The 23208-nt window shown below is 44.3% G+C and overlaps 1 protein-coding gene across 2 annotated transcripts in view; it reads right to left on the bottom strand.

The window, feature by feature from the left end:
• The window catches only part of HIPK2 (homeodomain interacting protein kinase 2), a 217026-nt gene extending 194109 nt beyond the window's left edge, over positions 1-22917 (bottom strand). For both annotated transcript variants that reach the window (XM_021665297.2, XM_021665298.2), the window contains exon 1: positions 22523-22917. In XM_021665297.2, the coding sequence (XP_021520972.1) occupies positions 22523-22541 (19 nt within the window). In that variant the 5' untranslated portion in view covers positions 22542-22917. The remainder of the gene's footprint in view (positions 1-22522) is intronic.
• Between the last annotated feature and the right edge of the window lie 291 nt (positions 22918-23208).

The raw sequence follows: 23208 nt of genomic DNA, 5'->3' as shown, positions 1-23208 counted from the left end.
GATCTCCATAAACACTTTTAAAACAATATGCGCTGGGTGGTCTTTCTGTTCAGAACCCGGCCTCTCAGGGAAGATGGCCTTACTTCTGGCATGGGGGAGTCGCATATCCTGGTCAGTTTAACTCAGCCTGGGCTCATCCTCTTCCTGTCATCAATGACTTGACTTGGGCGCTGGCACCCGCCACCAGTCTGGCCAATGAGATGTGAGGGGAGGTCTGCAGGAAGCTTCGGAAAAGGTTTTCTTGCTCTAAAGAGATGCTCTTTTTTTTCCCATGGACACTGTTGAGTTGGATGTGATGCCTAGAACTGTGGCAGCCCTCAGACCAACATACCACGGACCGTGGGCCAGAAACACAGAAAGAACCTCGGTTCTTTCTAACCAACCCTGGAGCTGACCTCAGAACTTCTTGTTAACCAGACGGTCAGTTTTCCCTTTTGTTTACAAACTGTGCTGGTTTCTGTCCCTTGCAGCTAAAAGCATCTTAACCAATATCTACTAATAAACAGTCCATGAAACAAATAATCTGTTTTCTACATTCCTACTCTCTCTGAAGAGAAACAAGGTCTCCTGAGCCGACAGGGAAAATCCCCACCTAACTCTTTACCCAGTTCTGCCATTCCTCCCCCTCGATGGAACTATAAACACACTCAGAACTACTAACCTCTTTCAGAAGAGGCCTTAACTGTGCTCTGGTCTCACATCCACATTCTGCTAGATCCCAGTCTCCCGCAGTCCCCTCACAAGGCGCCATCCTGAATACCTCCAGCACCGAAGACATCGTGGGTCCCAGGGCTGTCCACGTGTGGAGGGCTTCAGTACCATGTCCTTCCTTAGTGCCTGATGGAAATCTGCCTCCTGTGGCTTCCCAACCATTGATCCCAGTTGCACCCACAGCTACCTTCTTTTACTCACCTGCCCTTCAGGTACTGCTTCTATCTCATACAGCTTAATTCTCATTATTAGAATTCCTTTCAGACAAATGTTTTCTTATAGGAAATGCATATTCTTTTGAGCCATGTTCTACCTTCTCCATCTCTCAGGCTCAGATATAAAAATCAATCTGTCCCATTTAACCAATGAATGAATGAGTCAGTCAATCAATCAATCAATCGCCCTCTCTCTTTTTCCTATCCCCGACCCAAACATGTCTAATAATATAAGGGTAATAATAATGTTAGGAGTCACATATTTTGAAAGAAAATTGGGGCAATATAAAAATCCAATATTGTCAATCTCAAAATCCTTGGATAGTGTCCAAAAGTCTCCTGCAAACACACACACATGTGCGCGCACACACAATGTGGTTTAATTAAAATACCTTTCTTCAAACACTGACATTTAAGAGAAATAATGATTTCTTCTTCAATATTATTTTTCTGATATTTAATTATTTCCCTTTTCCTAAAAAAGTATGTCAGCTGTGTTCTCTCTCGCTCTTTTTAAAAATTACTAGACTTTATTTATTTATTTTGTTTATTTTATTTTATTATTTTTTTGAGACAGAGTTTCGCTCTGTTGCCTAGGCCGGAGTGCAGTGATGCAATCTCGGCTTACTGCAACCTCTGCCTCTCGGGTTCAAGCAACTCTCCTGTCTCAGCCTCCTGAGTAGCTGAGACCATAGGCACATGCCACCACATCTGGCTAATTTTTGTAATTTTAGTAGAGATGGGGTTTCACAATATTGGTCAGGCTGGTCTCAAACTCCTGACCTCAGATCATCCACACGCCTCAGCCTCCCAAAGTGCTGGGATTACAGGCATGAACAACCGTGCCTGGCCAGACTATTTCTGTAGAGCAATTTTAGTCTCACAACAAAACTGAGTGGAAGGTACAGGGCGTTCCCATACCCACCCCTGCCCTCATGCATGCTCCAACTACACTCTCTCATATCTCCTTTAAGGCAAACTTGAGACCCAAATCTTAGCTGATAGCACTTTACTGTTAACTGTGATCAGTGTCCACACAACTAGCTTACAAAAGAAGTTTTGGAACACAGCCCTTGGTAAACTTAGAACTTCTAAAATACATATGAACTCATCCATCTTGTTCAGAACTCCCTTTTCCCAGGCCCAGAACTTTACCTAACTTCTCACCTCTATCTTAAACATGCTACTAAGTAGTTTTCAATAACAATAGAATCAAGGGCTAAAAATCATCCTCCTGAAAAGATGAGACACAGACACTTATATGTACCAGCAACTCTCACTCATTCATTTTAATGTAAGAAAAAGGAATACTGACCATCACAAACTATTATCAGACAAAATTGCTTTTACCAGGCTTTCCCGGAGGAAAAACTCACCCTCTCATTACGTTTCACCTAGGAAAAGATACAAATTAATTTTCATGTGCCAAATCACATTTTAACTTTAAAAAGTAGAGGTGGCCTAGAAATATACTAAATCCAATCATTCATTCAATAAGTATTTACTGAGTACCAAATATTTGCCAGACACCATGGGAGGCACTGGGATCTGGAATTGAAAGCCAGCCTCCTGCCTCATGAAATCTCATGAAAGAGAACTAAATACATATGGAAATCAGCAAATCTGAGCCACAGTGGTACCCTTCACACTCACAAGGATGGCTATCCTAAAAAAGGCCTGCTCCAACATGGGTGAACCTTGAAAACAAGCTAAGTGAAAGAAGCCAGCTGCAAAAGACCACGTATTGTAGGATTCCATTTATATAAACTGTCCTGAATAGAAAGTAGACTAGTGGTTTCCAGGGGCTGGGGGAGGTTGGGAATGGGCAATCACTGCTAATGGGTACAGAGTTTCTTTTTGGGATGACCAAAATGTTGTAAAATTAGATAGTAGTGATGGTTGCACAATTTGCGAATATCCTAAAAACCACTGAGCTATACACTTTGAATGGGTAAATTATGTGAATTATATCTCAATAAAGCTGTCAAAAATACATGTGGAATTAAATAGTCCTCACATGCAAACAAGAGGAGATAATGAAAGACATTATTTACAAGGATTAACTTAAGAGATGGATATAACCTATACACAGAAAACTTTTATACATTACTAAAGTACACACACACAAAAAGAACACATAGAAAACATGATCTCTGACAGGAAGACTCCACCTGGTGAAGACGTTAATTCCTCCTAAGTAATTTACAGATTTAATGTGATCCCAATGGAAATACCAATAGGTTTCTTTTCTGGAATCAAGAATGTTGGGTCTAAAGTTCATATGGAATAACAAACATGGAGACTAGCCAGGAAAAGGCTGACAGGGAAGAGCAACGAGGGAGAACTAGTCTTTCCAGATATTAAAGGATGATATAAATTTCAATCATTAACAACAGATCAATCTATCAAAAAACATAGAGTCTAAAAATAGTACCCCAGACCTATAGGAGTTTAGTATATGATAAAGTAGGGATTATGATACTATGGGAAAAATATAAAGTTTTAAAGAAATGCTGTTGGGACAACTGAATATTGAAAAAATATAAAGTTGCATCCAAGCCTTAGAACATACTCTAAAGCAGGGGTCCCCAACTACTCCCCATCCCACCCTAGCCAGGCCGCAGACCAGTACCAGTTCTGGCCTGTTAGGAACCAGGCCACACAGCAGGAGGTGAGTGGCAGGTGAGTGAGCATTACTGCCTGAGCTCCACCTCCTGTCAGATCAGCAGTGGCATCAGATTCCAATAGGAACATGAACCTTATTGTGAACTGCGCATGCGAGGGATCCAGATTGTGTGCTCATTATGAGAATCTAACTAATGCCTGATGATCTGAGGTGGAACAGTTTTACCCCGAAACCATCCCCCACTCCAGTCCATGGAAAAACTATCTTCCACAAAACCAGTCCCTGGGGCCAAAAAGGTTGGGGACTGCTGCTCTAAAAGAAACACCAAATGCACCAAGATGTAAATAGAAAAAAAAAATGATATTACGAAGTACCCAAAGGAACTGAAAAACATGAGACAGGCAAAGTCTCTCTAACTTTGACTAAAATACAAAGCCATAAAAAAAAATTTGACTACATAAAATTAAAGAGACTTCCAAAGGGCAAACCACCACCACTAAGTGAATCAAAACATACACGATCAACTAGGAAAAAAAAATGCAACTCATAGCAAAGACAGTATATAAAGAACTTTCAGAATAAAGAAGAAAAAGACCAACAACATAGTGGGGAAAATGTCTGAAACTCAGAACTCAGTCCACATAAAAATCAACACAAAATGACATTTAAATACATGAAAATATGCTCAACCTCACTTATAATAAAAGAAACATAAATTAAAACTATAACAAAATACCATTTCTCACCTACCAGCAAAAATCCAAAAGTTTGACAACAGATTCCATGGGTGACATTCTAGGGAAACAGGCACTTTCACATATTGCTTGCGTGAGCAAAATATGATATAAACCCTACAGGAAGAATTTGTCAATAACTTTAAAAGTGACAGATGTATCTATCCTTTGACTATATAATCCCACTTCTACGATTTCATTTCGCAGATGCACCTACGCAAGTATTAAATGACATGTATACAAAGTTATCTATTACAGGTGATTTGTAAAGAGCAAAGGATTAGATACAATCCAAGATTATGCTGTTGTGCCATCATCACACATCAACAAAATGGAGTACTCTTATAAAAAAAAGACTGAAGATAATCTCTATGTATAAATACGGAGAGTTCCAGAATGTATTATTAAGAGAAAAAAATTAAGATGTAGAACAACAGACTGTATGTGGTATGTTACCCTTTGCATAAGAGAATAAGAACACACCCATACACACACTGGAATGTGTAAAAATGAAAGACTCACGGGGTTAGGCCAAGAAAAACGGTTATCTACGACAGAACAAAGTGCACGGGGCTCATCTGCAAAAACAGAAATAATAAAAAAGAAAACAAGTTCACAGGGTAAGACTTCATTGTGTATACTTCTCCATATTGTTTAATTAATTATTTTACCTTTCCAATTTCAAAAGAAATGTAGAGAAAATGATTTAAGAATTTTTCACATACCTGTCATCTAGATTCAACATCTACATAGTTTTGACATTTCAGCCATGTAATGCATTCCCTATCTTAAAAAACCTCCATTCAAACATTTCCTAAACTGAAAGGAAACTGAACGATGTGAGCCTAACCATACATCAAACTGGGTAGGCATACTCTCTGAGGAAGAATTTATTTTTAGGAATTTTAGAACACAGTATTTTTAATACATACCCTTAGTGGAATGCATTTTAGGAAGAAAACAAAAATTACGAAGAAGTATTAAACTTTCCTCTGTAGTTTCATATTGGTAATAATATAAATATTGGTATTTTGAAACTACATTCTTTACATTTACAGGTTAAAGAAAAAATAAATATTTTTCCATACCATAAAAAGGGAGTTAAAATAATTATTAAGGAAAGTGAGAATACAAGGATTTTAAAACTAAACTGGACATGTCCACCTGCACTCTTAATTTTTAACAGTATATATTTTCCAGCTTTGTCCATTGAAATTCTCTAGAAACAAGTCACCTCTGTAGCAATAACCACCTCCAATACCCTGATTGTAGACCCTAATACCATTGTCTAATACCACTGAAAAGTACACGATGAGCTTGGGGCATTTTGTTTTCAAGAATCAAGACAGCTTTTCAAGATCATAGAAGTTCTGTCAAAAGGTCACAGGAACTGGCTGAAGGGGTCTCACTGCCCAAAAGTTATAACAAAAGAGTAATGATTAGAACACACCAAATCAATAGAAATCCATGAATGCATCATGTTAGAAAGAAAGACAGAAAAAAAAATTGTCACTACTTGAAGTGGTTATTAAACTCTTTACTTTGAAAGCTAATGGGGAAAGGGAAAGCATTAGCAGAGATCCTGCCTTTCCAGTGGGAGGGAGCCATGTGGTCAGGGTAACCAGGCAGCCCCAGTCACTGTGGGAAAGCTCTACTTTATAGAAGAAATGAGAGCATTAGAGAAACACTTCACAAAGCCCAAGGAAGGTATGGTCCAGGCAAGAATGACCACTGGGTACAAAAGCATTAAGTAAATGATCTGTATGCCAAAGTTATACCACACAAGTCACTTGCTGGCCTCTAGGGGGAAAGTGTAACTGGATGATTGTGGGTTCAGGCTGCCACAGCCCTAGACCAGGGGTCAATCTCAGCATCCCCAGTAGTGGGTCTTTTCAGTAACAGCAAGTGAAGTACACTGAATCAGCTTTGGTGAGGTTTAGTCAAAAACAATGAACTTGAATCCTGTCAGCCTTTCAATACAGGAAATCAGAGGATGGAGAAATAATCCTAACCCCACCATAAGGAAGCAACCTCACACATCTAGCAGGTCAGAGGTTCTGCAGGTAAGATCAGCAATGGGTCTGCTGCTTCAATCACAGACTGCGCTTGATTAAGAGACTAAAAGAAAGTTACAACAAGACACAGGGCATGGTACTCGATTAGATGCTGATTTCGACAAACCAGACTCGAAGAATATTTGAGGGCCAGTTAGGAAATTGGAATCAAAACAAGGAATTAAAGGAGGTGAACTTTATTGAATACAAAGTTAGAGATTGTTATAAAAAAAAAGCAGATGACAAAACTGTAATACATCATTTTGGTTAAAAAAATTGTGTAGACATCTATGCATACAAAAAGACCTAAAAGATGTAACAGTTATCATCTCTGGAGACAGAGAGAGAGAGAGAGATAGAGACAGACAGACAGACAGATAGTGTGTGTGTGGTGTGTTTTGCTTGCCTTTATTTTCTAATTTCCTATTATTAGAAAATGTTGTTTCTGTACTAAATACATTAAAAAGGAGTTACATAAGGCTTTGGATTTTACCACCAATCTACAGAAGGTCATCTTAGAATTGATCTGTTACCTTTCTAAAATATGCTAAGTGGCCTGTCCATCAGTGGCATGGAGGATTCCTAGAATGACTTGCGAACAATTCCCAAGTTGGAACTTCATTGCTTAGATGACTCTCTGACAAATCAAAGATTTCTTCCCCAGATGGTGGCAACACTGTAAAAGCAACAACCACAACAACTCACACCAGAGAAAGTCTAAGAGAGATGAGGTGATGGTCTGAGAGAAGAAATGAGAGCAACGTCCATTTTTAAGAGGGGTGCTGAAATGCCTCCTCAAGCAAACTCACCCCCAACTTCTTCACGTGAAAATGTTACCAGCAAAGTTCCAAAGCTCTAGAGGAAAAGTGAGACCAGCAAGGATTTAATGCAGCACTCAAGTCTCAGGGAGAAAACTTAACACCAGATACACCTGTTGGCAGAGTGTCTGTCTCAGAATCACGCTTTGACAATAAAGACACACATTCACACCCATTTACAAGATGTCTTTTGCTTTCAATCATCCCTGTCAATTTTTGAAGATATACTATACACTCCAAAAGGGTGGTGATTTTCTCTATTGCAGTTTCATACAAAAATCTATATGAACAAAAGCATGTTGCACAATCCTTCACTGATTTGCCAAGTTTTCAGAAGTGTCTACTATGTGTGACGGTAAAGGGGTGGAGAACACAGAGACAGCCACAGATGCATTTCTGTCTTCACGGAGCTTGCAGCCTACTGGGGAAGGCGGGTGGAAAACAAATACTCCCAAATAAGTGGGTTCCTGGAAATTGTTAAGTGTCATGAAGGAAAAGAAGGGGGTGCTCTGAGATGAGAAGAGGGGAATCTGATTTACACTGGAAGATCAGGGAACACCTCCTGGAGGAAGTGACATTTGAGGTGTGACCACAGAGTGTGCAGGAATTAACCAGGCTGCCAGGCAGGAGAGCATTCCAGGAAGGGAAGACTGTTGTGTGGGAAAGGGTACTGAAGCAGGAAACAGCTGGAAACAGTCACAGAACTGAAAGAGGCCAGGATGGGGCAAACAGAGGGGAAGACTGGCGTCCAGGGGGATCAGAGAAACAAGCCAAGACTGTGCCATGACCCACACTGTTCAGGATGCAGGATTTTCTTCCAAGTGTGATGGGAAGCAGTTGGACATCTGAAGTGGAATAGTGGCAGGATCTAATGTGCACTTAATACCACTATGGGAAATTGGCTGGAGAAGGTCAACAACAGGCATGGGGGGACAAGTCAGGAAGCAGCCAGTCCAGATGAGACATTATGGTAGCTTAGGCTAGCTATGGATATCCAAACTACAGGCTGGGTGCCACATTCAGACCCAAGTCTGCTTTTAGGAATGAGGTTTTGCTGGAATGCAGTTCCCCCACTCGTGTATGTATTGTCCATGCAGCTTTCATTCTACAACTTGGGGAGCTGTGGCAGAGACCAGATGGCCTGCAAAGCCTCATATAGGCACCATGTGGACCTTTACAGAAAAAGTTTGCCAACCCCCAGATAAGGGGTGGCAGTGGAGACAGAAATGGATGGCTTCATGATAAACTGTCATCATGATTCCTGGATTCCACATTTGCAAATTCTTCCACTCGCTAAAATGTGTTCACAACCCCAAAGTCAATACTCAGGGCACTTTTGGTCATGCCCGCACATGCGCAGAGCAGAAAAAAGTTGCGCCGGCCAACACACACATTCCCAGCTGAGCTCCACCAAGGTGACACTCTACCTTCCTGTTTCAGCTCTTATACTATCAACAAGTACCCTTTCAACAGTCTATGTAGTGCCACTTTTTTTTTTTTCATTTTAGTGCTTTTTGTTACTGATTTTGTTGTTTAAAAGGGCCCGCAAGCACAGTGCGAAAGTGCTGCTTAGCACTCCTAAGCACAAGAAGGCTGTGACGGGCCTTATGAGAAATGCATGCGTTAGATAAGCTCATTCAGGCATGAGTTACAGTGCTGTTGGGCATGAGTCTGATGTTAATCAAAACTATATGCTAAAATATATGTTTAAACAGAAACGCACGTAAAACGTCACCACACCAATGTATGTAACGCTATACTAACATACAACATCTACCAACGTACAACATTATTACACCAATGAAACTGATACTATGTATTGATCAGTCAATGGAAATATGACCAGAGGCTCACAGGAACCTAACTCTGTATCTCCCTTAGGAGTAATGACTCAGTATTCACTGATTCAGGGTTTCTGGTGACTTTAGAGAACACAACTACAGTGAATGATGAGAACGGCTACACTTGGGAGGCAAAAATCAATACAATTTGGTGATGGATTAAATGTTAAGTAAAACAAAGTCAAGGATGACTCTGGGTTTCTGATGTGAACTACTGGGTGAGAGAAGGTGCCATTTATGGAAATAAAGAATTCCAGAACAGGAGTATATTTCAGGGGGTTGACCAAGACTTTTCCTTTGGAAGTGTTAAGGATGAGATCCCTATGAGATATCCAAATAGAGAAGTCCAGTAGATTGATGGCTTTGACTCTGGAGCTCAAAAAAGAAGTCTAGGTAAAGATACAACTTTAGGCATCCTAACAGAAGGAGGTAGCGCTGAAAACCTGGGAATGATATGTCACCTGCAGAGAAGGGTAGAATGACAGTAGGGCCCAGGCCTGAGAGCAGCACCCAGACAAACAGGTGAGTTAACTAAAATCTTCATCTTGGTGGTTTGATTTAATATAAAAGTATTATACTTTAGGCCAGGCATGGTGGCTCACACCTGTAATCCCAGTACTTTAGGAGGCCGAGTCAGGCAGATCACCTGAGGTCAGTAGTTCGAGACCAGCCTGGCCAACATAGTGAAACCTCGTCTCTACTAAAAATACAAAAATTAGCTGGGCATGTAATCCCAGCTAATCAGGAGGCTGAGGCAGGAGAATCACTTGAACGCAGGAAACAAAAGTTGCAGTGAGCTGAGATTGTGCCACTACACTCAAGCCTAGGTGATAGAACGAGACTCTGTCCCCTCCCCGCCAAAAAAAAGTATTATACTTTGGAGAGGAAATTAACCTGCTGATGTATCTAGAAACCAACAGATGTTCTCACCCCTTGACCTAGTAAATCGACTTTGGAGGACCTATCCTAAAATCCAGACAAACTTCAATGTTACACAGAATTACACTGAGGAATAACTCATGACAGTAAAACTGGAAATAACCTTAGCATTTGGGGAATGTTTATACTGACAAGACTAATAATATTTTCCTCTGTGAGTTCATCTATAGATTCTAATCTTAGAAATTTCAACTCCTCCAGAGGTTTAATAAAGATCCACTTCCATTTCCTTCAAGCTTTTTTTAAAAGGTGGAATATTTGCCTTTATCTGCTAAAACGCAAGCTGCTTCAGGGCAGGAGTTTTATCCATTTTGCTCAATGCTGTACACTTGGCACCTAGTAGAGGTCCCAGAACACTGAATGTATTTTGAACCTATTTTTGTCAAGTTTCACGTTTTAATCAGGTAGAATTTATGTTGGTGTAATGATGTGAGATGATGATACCCACTGAGATTTTTTGAATCACTCTCATGCTGTCCCATTCCCATTCAGCTAATCAGCTTTCCTTTCCCCATGGCCGCACGGCACCTACTCTGTCATCTGGTAAATGCTCTCAGACTATGGAACCTGAAATCTGGCTCCCCTCTTCTGACCCATGCATGGGTCTGTCAAATTTTGTGCCAAATTTGAAGCGTTATGGTTTAACACTGGATAGAGCTAACCCCTTCACTACTCTTATGGTCCATGCCTAACCTATGTCTACCATCCTATCTTTTAAGAAAAGCAACAGAAATTGGTCTCTCAAGTATCAAAATACTTATCCAGATTTTGATCGAAACAAAGACCATTTATACTTGGAGAAGAACCAACGTATTCACAAGCTTCCCCCCTCATCTAGAAGGGATGGGGAAGACTCTCCACTGCGCAACTGGTGGTCAGGGGCCAGCTCTGGACCCAGAATGCCTGGAGTGGGTCCCATCTCTGCACTCAGGAGCTGCCTCGCCTTCCTGTGCCTCTGTGTAACGCTGTGGAAGTGGAACCTCCCTTGAGCATTACTACAGGGATTCAATGAACTCACACATGTAAAACCTTAGCGCAGAACTGGCAGTAGCAAGTGTGTGGTAAGTATTAGCTGTTATGATCATCTTTCCATAATACGGTTTTCCTTAGAGGTCTCAGTAAGAGTATTTCCGAGTCTTTGATCTGTTTTGCTCTCAAATGGGACTCGTGGCTTGGCTGCCCTCTCCCACACTCCTACATGCCAGCCACAGGTCTGCGTGCTGTACACTCACCACCTTACTTAACCCTGTTTAATGAACAGGACAAATGGAACAAGAGTGTCGCAGAAATCTGTGTTAGCGCGTTCGGTCTCCAGCTTGATTGCCTCTTCTCCAAGAATCCCAGATCCTTCTTACTGGAGTCAGTCTGCATCCCCTGTTGTACGTGGCACTGATCACTCTAACTTACCTGCGAGAAGCAGTGTGGCCTGCCAGTGAAGATAAGGGCATGCACTGGTGTCAGGTGGACTCAGGTTCAAGCTCTGGCTTGACCAGTTACTTGTTATGAGGCCTTGCATGTGTTATTTCATATCTCTAAGCCTCAATTTCCTCCTCTGTAAATGGAGAAAACCATAGAGCTCTTAAATATTAGTTAATTATAACGTATTATTATTGTGAGGATGACATTTCGCCCATTTTATTCTGGGGCCCCAAGACCAAACTGGATGAACTACAGCCCAGCTGGCTCTGGATGAGCAAGAGAAAGTGGCTCCTGCACTTTCTGACCTTCCCTGAGAAGATCTGGAGGCAGATGAGAGGAGAGGCAGGTGGGAGGCTGGATCTGCACGTGCCTATAGCTTCTGGAAGTCACGGCTACAAAAGGTAATAGAGTTGCAAAGAATGCTAATGTCAGGCCCCTGACTCTCTCATACCCAGGAAAAGCTTTCATCAAAACAACCACCATCGGATTTTCAATATTTCTGACTTTTCGTTCTGAATGTACTCCTCTAAAACAATGGTCCTCAACTGGAAATGCGAATTCTCGAGCCCCACCACAGACCTACTGAATTAGAGACTCTCAGAGTGAAACCCAGCAATCTGTTGTAATAAGCCCTCCAGGGAACTGAAGGGCAGAGAGGTTGGAGAACCACTTCTTCCAGACAGTCCCTTATACAAATACACCCCAAAGAAGGTTCCATGTGTACCTCTACTTAGACCTTCACACCTACAAGTAAAACAAGGCAAATTCACACTCAAGGAACACATAGTCATAGAATATACAGGTAGGTAAGGGAGCTTGGCTCTGTGGGTAGACAAGTGGGAAAAAATAAATAGGTGGAGGCAGAGAGGAGAGACACCATCAAAGAAGGATGGCAGGAGAAGCCATATAAGGCAGTGGCTGAAACCCACAAAACACAACAGCTGTCAGCTTTACCAGGTTCTCTGTCAGGTTTCACCAGCAGAAGGAATATACTCGTTACTGAGCTACCTTGGCAAGCAACAGGAAATGGGTCAGTTTCATCAACTATGCTTTAGGAAGCAATCGTATGTATGAGACCAAGGTTGAGGAGGAAAAGGAGAGCAGAGGATGCAGAAATACAACCACCAGCCATATAAACAGGAAACATTTTGAGCTGCCTTTGTTGCTTAAGTTTTTGAAACAAGGTATCCCCTTATCAGTACTGCCTTTAGGACAGGGCAACGAGGGCTCAAGCCCTGAACCTCATTCGGTCGGGGCCCGAGCTCACCCCTCCCCAAGGGTCTCTTGGAGACCAGGCTCTGGGTCCCGGGAGCCATGAGATTCCCTGTCTAAAAGGCTTCATGCCTGCTTCCAGGCCCTTTCCCAGGGCCTGTGGGTATGCACGTAGACTTGGGAGGTGGCCAAGAGGCACCCCTAGGTCCAAGGGGAGGCAGGAGTGGTGGCAGCTTGGACACACAAGACCAGGAGTAGAGAGAAAATCGGGTGTATGGCAGACTGGGGGCCTCACTTCACACTCTTCACCCAAGACCCACAAATGTCAAGGTAAGCTCACCCCCTAGTTTGTGTCTTACAAACATGAAAGTCTGAGTGTTGATCTAATTTGAACGGCTGCTCATCTGGACTGAAATGTTTCCCAGGCGGGTGGAGAGTAGCCCCAGACAGAGACTACGGCAACAGGAGCCTACCGTGGGTCAAACTGTCATGCCTGGAAACAAGAGGTGGGGCTGAAGTTTTGGTGATGTCAAAGAGATAGAAGGACTTTAAACTGTACCTTGGAAAATTAGTATTTTTTTAAAAAGCTGCCTAATGACTTAAAAGTGCTTTGAGGTTCTGTTAAAATCATCAGGATTGTGCCGACTTCTCTCCTGTGATTTTTGTTGTTGTTAGTATAAGGAGCTCATGGTGACAAGCTGCGAACTTTCTCAGGGAAACACAGGGAACCACGGAGGGCCCTGTGGCCTTGCTTTCCTTGGGAAACAGGGAACCACTCCCTGCAAGAGGGGCTCAGGGCAGCACTGTGGGCTGCATGGGGACCAGGCGAACTAGAACTCAGGAGCTCCGGTACGCATCTGGGGAAAAAGGAAGTGGCTCTGACAGCCTGGTAGGAACCACTATAATCCGAGCCCCACCTGGCAGTGCAGCCTAGCAAAGCTCCGCCTGGCATTCTGGAGTATTCTGGGGCTTCTGTGCACATTGCTACAGGGAAAGCCGGAGAAGAGCCCTAGCTCTGCTCCCCCAGCACACGTAACATTGGGGCAGCCTCTTTATTGCTCTGGCCTGAGATTCCTCATGTGTCAAAGACTGACTATTAATGCATGAAAACCCTACCAGGGTTATACTATGACCCAGTGGGATCCTGTGAAATGCATGTGAGCCTACAAAAAGAGCCAGCAAGTTTTCCTGATCCTAGATCACGCCGTAAGTGTGGGGAGGAAAGCAAAAAGAAACTAACATTTATTGAACCCCTGGACCAGGCAAGCCGACAAATGCTCCATGCGTGTTCTCCTGCACCGCCCTGACAACAGCCGTGCCCCATGTCCACAGCCGCCTCCCAGCACGGCCCACCCCTGGCTGTCTGGTTCCTTCTATTATACCCAGGCCAGTAAAAATTACCTCGTTCACGTATCATTCTGATAATATCAGTCCCCTTCTCCACACCATAAAATGTCTCTTGAATTAGAACCCCTTTTAAACCTTTTAACAACTGATCCCAAACACTTACCATTCTCATCTGCTAGTCTGTTTTGTGCTTACCACTCCAGCCAAGCAAAAATTACTTTGCAAATGAATTCCATTATGTACTCTGCTTATTCACCTTGTTAAGCCAACACAAGAGCTTTGCCTGTTTCTGTTGTCTCTTTCTATAGGAATACCTCATTTATCCGACCTCCTTGGAAAGAAGCTATCCACATAATTGATCTACATAAATTAATTTCCCTCTCTACCAGAAACTTAACCATTTAAGCAGCCTTAAATCCTCTTTGGAGTAAGTCACTGTAACAGGCAAATGAAAGAATTTCTTTAACCACTGACTAACGGAAACATTTCTGTAATACATTAGAGAATCTCCCAGGCTCAGTGAACAGAACATAACGAACATCGATGAATCTTTTCCTGATGCTGCAGGTCACACTGAATGAGTAATAGTAATGACACAGTGCTGGAGCTGCAGAGGTAACTGGTTCCGGAGAAAAGGCCGAAAGCAGGTGTGCATTCTCTCTTGCTGCTCCTTTTCCCCGCCACAAGTTCCCCTGACACTTACTTCCCTCCAGAAGTCCCTGCTACCTGCTCAGATTCTGGTGAGTAGACGCCATGACACAGAATTCAGGAAGGTATAATTTGCTGTCTTTCTGGACAATTTCAAAAATGTATACGCTGGTTTTGTCAGAGTCCTATAAATCTTTTGTGAGATACAAAATAAACAAATTTTTAAAGAACACATTTCCACAATCAGCAATAAGCTGGAGTTTTCCAAATCTCCCTGCCCTGTGACTTTAAAAATTTCTTTAATTTAACAAAATCTTGGCATTATAACCCTGTGACTTTTAACAGAAATCCAGGCACAAACATCATTAAAATTTGCTTCTTTAGTACTATGAAACTATGTTCTATATTGTGTAGAGCTGGCATGACTGGTCGCTCTTTTTTTTTTGTTTGAGACAGAGTCTTGCTCTGTTGCCCAGGATGGAATGCAGTGGCATGGCTCACTGCAACCTCTGCCTCTTGGGTTCAAGCATTTCTCCTGCTTCAGCCTCCTGAGTAGCTGGGATTACAGGCACGCACCGCCCAGCTAATTTTTGTATTTTTAGTAGAGGTGGGGTTTCACCATGTTGGTCAGGCTGGTCTCAAACTCCTGACCTCATGATCCGCCCACTTCAGTCTCCCAGTGATCACTCTTCTTATCATAAGCCCTTGGATGAATCATTTTATTTGGGAATAATGATTCCATAGGTTGAATCAACAGAGAAATAGTACGAAGGAAAGTGGTAAAAATAAACAAACAAATCCTTTTTTCATCAAAATGCAAATCTGTAACTGTGTGGGGCCAGAAGTGCTTTTGTAGTCAATGGAAGGTTCTATGGTGCTCTCTCACTGCAGATGGAGAGAACCACCTGGAGGAAAATGCCCGTGTCCACTCACATATTAGACTGCAATCTTTTTGTGACAAAGGTTTTTATAAAGTTGACAGCACTAACACATGCAGGAGAATCAATCAATCTTAATTCTGCTTAAGCACAGTGGCATTTAATTGATCAGAACCTACTAAGACAAAAGAAGTTAGGCAAGAATTGTTAAAACAGACTATTTTCAAAAACACTACAAATTTCTTCAATACTGTGTTCTGAAATAAGTGGCTACAAAACCACGAAGTTATTTTGCAGTTTTAAAGGTTTGCTGATCTTTTTTTTTTTTTTCTGGCAACAATTTTACTAGCTTGCTTTCTAAGGGCAAAGATAGCCGTCAGAAAAAACACAAGTTGCAGTGATATCGTTCATGACATCTTTTGCATTTTCAATTGGCTTTAGACCAAAGAGAAGGAGCAATATCCTCTAAAAGTCAGACTTCTAACCACTCTCATAAACACCGAGCTCACTCACCTTGGAGAACCTGGTAAAACAGGTAGGGCATTGGCTGACTCAGAATCTATAAAGAATTTGACAAACTGTCCTTTCTAAACGTGAATGACCTGACAGTGCTCTGAATCATCAAGACTGTTCTGTGTGCCCGCTCTTCATTCAAGTGTAGTTCAAGTTTTTATACTTATGCCCTCTGCATTCTGCTTGTCAAATCTGCAGGAGATAATTAAGCAAGAGTCTAAAGAGTTGGAAGTAGAGAGGTGAAATGCAAAGTGATCAGTGGAGTCAAGCAGAAGGTGGCTTTGTTGGAGTGACGGATGCCAGACACAAGTACAAGAAAAATAAAGACTCAGGGTCGAAATGAATGAGTCACCAATCCAGAGCTGTGTAAGTTATAACTTAGATGCATTAAAAGGAACAGTCAATTCCACAAATATTTATGAAGCGCCTACTAGGTTTAAGGAACTGCATAGCTATTGTACGGGATACAAAGATGAATCAGACATGGTTCCTGCCCTCCAGGGGTTCGCAATGATGCAAGAACCCTGAAGTCGTTTTTCTCGTATATGCCATACTAATGAGAACATTATTAAAGAGCTGTATTCAGTTTTAACTGCCACCATTTTTTTTAAATAGGGAGAAACTAGAGAGAGTTCAGAGGAGAGAGAAGAGATGCTTTCAGTGACACAAAACAGGCTCTGTAAGGAAAAAGCTAAAGGGACCCACTTATTATCTTTAAGTATATGAAAGGTTTTAGAAAAAGGAATTGAGTAAATGAAAACAAGTTTCAATGACAGCAGGCAAGATTTCAGCCAGGCCCAGGAATTTCTTGACGATCAGGTTAATAGAATACTGGAATTGGTCACTCAGGGAGTTCCAACTGCCCTTTCCTGGAAAAAGAAAAAAATAATAATGAATTGACAATTTCAAGTCATGGACATTCATCTTCCTGAAGATGGGGGTGAGCATTATCTCTGTCAAGATCTTCAGCTCTGGGGCTCTAGGCTCCTGAGGCTGGGCCAGGCTTTTCTTTTTCCACAATTCCCTGAATAATCTGCTCTGGGTAAGTAGCCACTGAACGCTTCGGAGTGACCGACCAATCTATATCCCCATCAACAAGTGCCATACAACTACCTAGAATACAAGGTCTCATCCAGACAGCAAAGCTGGGAATCAATTCTCCAACAGCCATGTATGATACAAGAGTCCACTTGCAACAGAGCCTATGACACCAAATATCACAAACAAAAATCTCTGAGAACTTGTGCAAATTAGAAACATATTTGCATTTGCAAGGGTATAAAATTTAAGTAGCAAACAGAGAAAGACCGGATCTTCTGCAAGTTAAAGATGTTAATATCCAAGGACATTTTTAAGAAAGCTTGTAATGAGTATGTTCTGCACTCACAAACACTTTTTTGAGTCCACGTAAAGAAAATACTTCATGAGAAAATAGGAAAATGGGGTCTTCTTGTTCGTTTTAAATTTTATTTTATTTTAAGACAGAGTCTCACTCTGTCGCCCAGGCTGGAGTACAATGGCACGATCTCTGCTCACAGCAACCTCTGCCTCCCAGGTTCGAGCAATTCTCCTGCCTCGGCCTCCCAAGTAGCTGGGATTACAGGCATCCGTCACCAGGCCCAGCTATTTTTTTTGGGGTTTTTTTTGTATTTTTAGTAGAGATGGGGTTTCACCATGTTGGCCAGGCTGGTCTCAAACTCCTGACCTCAGCTGATCTACCTGCCTTGGCCTACCAAAGTGCTGGGATTACAGGCATGAGCCACCGCACCTGGCCGTCTTCCCCTTCTATCTGAAGAAAACATAAGCATGTCAGAAGTATGAACTGCCCCCCAAAAAAAAAAAGGAGAAGAAAAAATTCCATCTTGAGTCAGAACCACGATCTAGTGAGTTATGCTTAAACCTTCTTTCACTTCCCCCACCCCATAGAGTTGAGGACAGGGACCAAGATTTTGTCATTTCTACAAACCAGGACCCGCCACAGGACCTGGCACACAGCAGGTCCTGCATAACTGTTTGCTGAATGAATGCATTAAAGACGGGTCCTCATCTATCAAGAGGGGGAACACATGAGGTCATATGGGCGGAGGGTGCAGCGTGGTGCACAGCACAAAGTCAGTATGGCCTACATCATAATGATTGCTGTGACCCTCAGGCATCTGGGTTTTTTTAGAGCAAAAATTAAGACCTTTCTATACTCTAGGTTTTTCCTTTTCTTTTTCCCCCAACAGGGAATTGCCATACGAAATGGAACTCTTGCGAGTTTGGGCCTTTCAAGTTCACATCCCATCAGTGGTTATATAAAGTCTGCTGCCATTATCCTGAAGCCCGTCTTTGATACCAACCCAAAGTCCTTGAATTGTCATCAATAAGACTACCAGAAAGCGCGGGTGAATTACGTGTTCAGAGAACAATAAGAAACGCTCACATATCACACCCTCTTGATCATCCCTACTTTGCTCCATACAAACCTCAAAGGTGGTTCCCCAAGACAGGTCTCTATGGGAGGAAGGGAGAGAAAGAGAGAGATGAAGAAATATAAAACATAAAATACAAAGAATCTGAGCCGCTGTAACTTACAGAAAGCACCACATTGTCTTTTGTAGGAAAATGATGTTTAATGCATGATGAGGCAGACCCTGGATTGTGGTGGACGAGGAACCTCCCCTCCGAGAAGGCGCTTGATGAACCACGTCCGGTGCTCCCTCGCCCAGCCAGCTGCCTTGTTAAGGGCAAAGGTTATCTTTCATACTTGGGGATGCCTTCCAAGAGGCACTGCCTCTTGAAAAGTATCCGTTTCAGCTGCAGCCCCTGAAACTCTGCCCCAGTAGTTTATTTCCACATTTTCAAGTGGCACAGAAAGTGCCGCTACAGAAGAGAAATTCTGTACCTGAAACCAGCAGAAGCTCAATGCGAATAAAGAATCTGGAAAGGTCACAGAGGGGGTAAAAAGAAGGTTCTTTCTTCTATGGCTATAGGGGGTTTACTGTTGCTGGTACCCAAACTGGAAAGGGAATTGCAGGAGATTAATAATTGAAATGTTGCTATTATTGGTTTTCTAAACTATTTGTGGGTTATTCTTTCCCTGGAGTCATCATGCCTGTAAGCAGCTCAGAAGACAGAGGTGTGTAACACACACTGAGAAAAGGCCTACTACAGCCAGAGACTTTACATGCACTAGTTTCTAATGGAGTTCCTGCACAATCCAATAAAGCTCAGTAATAATAATAATAATAATAATAATAATAACAGCTCAGAGAAGTTAAGTAACACGCCCAAAGTCATACTGCTAGATTCAAACTCAGGTTTCTCTGATTCAAGTATCATAGCACGCTGTCTGAAATCAAGGATAAAATTAAGGTACCTTACTCACTACGCAAATGTGGTAAGAAGAAAAGCAATATTTATACTTACTCATTTTTAAAATATAAAACCTAAACACAGGAATGGATATTTTAGGGCATGTGTCATCAAACTCTGCTAACAAAAGATGTTTCAGAATCTCATTTCTTGGGAGACAACTTGGTAGACAGGCATCTTCAGGTCCATCTGATGATGGATTGCAGCAGGACAGTGTTTGGAAGCCTGTGAAGTGTTCCTTTACATAAGCCAACAGTAATCAACACGGCATAGCTCAGGTAGAGGAAACATAAATAACTTGGAATTTAGGCTCCTCTCATTCAGAACCCATGGCCATATAGACCTTGGTGGTTGGCCTTTGCACTTGATATTGAAAAAGCCTTGCTAAGCAAGTTGATGGAGGAAATACAATCACAAGGCAAATGTTTAACCTTCTAAAGAAAATAAACCTTTTTAAAAGAAGTTCAGTTCCAAATCACCAAAAACAAACGTGCTGTTTATAAACCTATCCTTCAAGCAAGCCCTGGAAGACCGATTACACCTTGCCACCCATTAATTTGTATTATCAAATACACTTTGTTTCAAAAACAGCATTTCTGTCTAAATCTCTGGCAGTTTAGAATGCTCCTTTAATGCATCTGGGCCTTCACCTGGCGTTCTGGCCTGATGCAGTAGCACCCCACTGAAACAATTCCCTCTCACGTCATTATACTTTTCCTGAGAAGAATCATGCGCACTTTTTAGGAGCTCAAAACCCACCAGGAATCCCTCCTCTCGGAGAATTTGACAGGAAAAGCTCTGCTCATTTAGCATGCACACAGGGAGTCCACGTGCTCTGATTGAGACAGGGGAAAAATCAGGTTCCCTGAACTCAACGGATGTCACCACGGCGGGAGAAAAGAGGTCATCAGCGTCTTGGCACACTCATCACAGTGAGTGAATGTGGGTCCTAGCAATCTAATCCTTGATTCTAGAAGTCACCTGTCTGTTCTGAGCATGTCCAACAGTCTCTTTCAAAAACACCCAGACCTGGGCTTTTGGCAGAGTGATGTGGGCTAGTTGAGGTGGGGTGAGAAGGAAGATTAGAAAAAGAATGATAAAGGTGCACAGAGACACACCCGGAACAAAAGGGTGCACAGCGCAGGAATAACGAAGAGGGCACATGGACAAGATGGAGGGAAACCAAGGGCTGAAAAAGGGCACCATAGAGGTCACCTGAGACAGGGAAGGAAGGCTGGTATATAAAAACAGTTCATGAGACCTTTGAGATCCATGATGATCCTTAAACATAACACCCTACACACCTGCAGTTCTTTATCTGGCTTAAGGAACTGGAGCAGGAACGGGGAGAGGCCAAGTCTCAGCCTCCGGGGCACGGCCTACATTCCATATGGATTTAGAATGAAAGGGGCAGGAGAAGAACAGTGCGGTTCCCAAGATGGCTTTCCACAAAGTTGACAAAATACACCCCAACTCACATACGCGGTCCCTAGTAACAGGGAAACCAGCCGTTTACTATAGTTCTGAATTCAATGCCAAGTTCCTTCTCTCAACTCACCGAGAGTGTCCAGCAGAGGGAGTCTCAAGGAGGTACTTAATAAAGAGAAAATTGTTTCATTTTAACACTCTAGACAGTGGGAGCATTGACTGTAGCCCCCTCCTGTAGACGCAGATGAACAATGAATGGCTGACATGGGTTCTCCCACATGTTCACATGTCCACCGGCATGTCCTATTCTGAGTGGTGGAGTGATCAGAAATTTCGTTTTGTTTTGTCCAACGGTTAAATGGACCTTGTGTTCTTCAGAATCAAAGAGGAAAGCCCCTGGAATAACATCTCTCTGTTGCCTTCTAAACAGCCCCTTTGTTTCTAAGAGAGTCTGAAAAAAAATATTTACAGTCCATAGGTTATTTACAGCCTCGTTATCCAGGCCCTGACTGGTAACTTTATTCCAGCCAGAAATCTAATTCATTTGGAGCCCTGGAACTAATAACAGATTTTCTTTTCAGATAAGTTTTTTTTTTTTTTTTTTAAATCAGCCTCTTATAATAGAGATAAAACTATTAATGCCTTCCCTGTTTCACTGGCCACAACTGTTCTCCGGATTTATAGGCGGATTACACTCCCCCCTCGAGCCCTCCTCTGTGGCACACAAACCCTGTACCCTCTCATTTGCGATTTCACCCCACAGAATATCCAAACAAAACCGAAAGAAAGCCAGGGGGATCCACACTAAAAGTATGTGAAGGCTGCGATTTCAATGATTTCACGAGACAAACATTTGCACGATAAAACGACTGAAAAATCAGACACATTTGGGTTTAAAATTCCCCCTACTACAAGCACACAAAAACACATCGAAGTGTAAAAACTTAGTTGATTCTGGGTTGCTTTCTGGCTGGAAGCTGACAGAACGGACCGAAGAGAAACGAAACAGAGTGTGCGAGGCAGACCCACGGCTTCTCCGCCTCGCGTTCTTTTCTTTCTTCCTAAAGGCAGTCAAATGGGGGAAAACACCCCGACGCCAGGTGAAGGTGCACCACACAGGTCGACCCAGACCGAGCCAGACAAACGTCTCCGCGGCTTCCCCGGCTGGAAAACCCAAAGTCCACGTCCCCTGGCACACGCTAATGCGGGGAGATTTTCGCCTGTTTCATTGTTCTGCCTGGCTCTGACATGGACTTTTCATCCCTCTCCTCTCTCTCCACCTAGCCCCGCGCGTTCCGATTCCACGGCCCCCCCAAAATCAGAGGCTCGCGGAGAATAAAGGAGCGTGGGGTGGGCGCGGAGAGAAATGGGAAGGGGCGCGGGGCGGAGAGCGAAGTGGAAAGGAGGTGCTCCGAGAGGTAGCGTGGGGGGGCGGTGGAAGCTGAGCCGCAGCACCTTCATTTATCGCAAATAAATAAAAAGCACAGTCACGGGTCCGCCTTCCCCGGCGCCCCTGCCCTCCCCGGGCAGCCGCCCACCCTCGCACACGCCCCCTCCCCTCCCGCGCCCCCGGCCCCTCTCCCCGCCCTGGAAGCGGGACCCCGCCGGCGCCGGGTCCCAGTCATCTTCCGGGCACGGGAGGGGGTCGCGGCCCCCTCGGGCTCCGGGTGGGGGCTGGGGCGGGCGCCGGGGGCTGCGGGCGCGGGGCCGCGGGCAGAACAAAGCTGCGGGGGCCGCGGCGGGGCGGCGGGCGCGGGGTCGGCGGGGCCGGGCGCCCCTTACCTTCGTACACGGGGGCCATCGGGGCCGGGGTGTCCGCGGTTCATGGCAACGGGGACGGGGAAAGCGGCGCGCGAGCTCGGCCCCCCCAGCCTCAGTCGGAATCTGCCATCTTGAGCCTGTGTCTCCGCTCTCGGCGCAGCCGAGGCCGCCCGCGCCCGCATCACCGCCTCCCGTGGCCGGCGCCGGGGGAGGGGGCCGGGCGCGCCGCCGCCGCCGCCACCGCCGCTGCCGCCCGGGCCCGGCGCGGGGGGCTCGGGGCTCGGGGCTCGGGGCGGCCGGGCGGGCGGAGCGGCCGAGGCCGAGGCGCCGAGCGGCCGCGGCCCCCGAGCGGGTCCGCGGAGGGGCGGGAGCCGGGGGCAGCGCGCGGCCAGGGCCGGCGGGGCTCAGCTCAGCATGGCTGGGCGCGGGGGCTCCGCAAAAGTTGCTGGCGGAGGGGGGCGGCGGGCGGGGGCGGGGCGCGGGGCCGGGAGAGCCACAGGGAGTCCGCGCGCAATCGAGCGCCGATGGCACGGATGCGAGGCGGGGAAGGCCGAGCCGAAGGGCAGAGCCGCGCCGGCGGCCGGAGGGGATCGCGCGGGGAGGGGCGGCCGCGCAGTGCAGGGGGACTGGGCGCGGGGCGGGCCCCTGGGAGCCGCTGTGGGGGCGGCGTGGGCTCGGCAGGCGCACGCTCCGAGCCCAGCGCAGCC

The sequence above is a fragment of the Aotus nancymaae genome, unplaced genomic scaffold (assembly GCF_030222135.1).
Source record: "Aotus nancymaae isolate 86718 unplaced genomic scaffold, 86718_ANA_hifiasm-v0.15.2.pri h1tg000002l, whole genome shotgun sequence".
Taxonomy (NCBI): Eukaryota; Metazoa; Chordata; class Mammalia; order Primates; family Aotidae; genus Aotus; species Aotus nancymaae.
The sequence above is the reverse complement of the archived record's forward strand: the minus strand, read 5'-3'. Positions and strand labels throughout refer to the sequence as shown.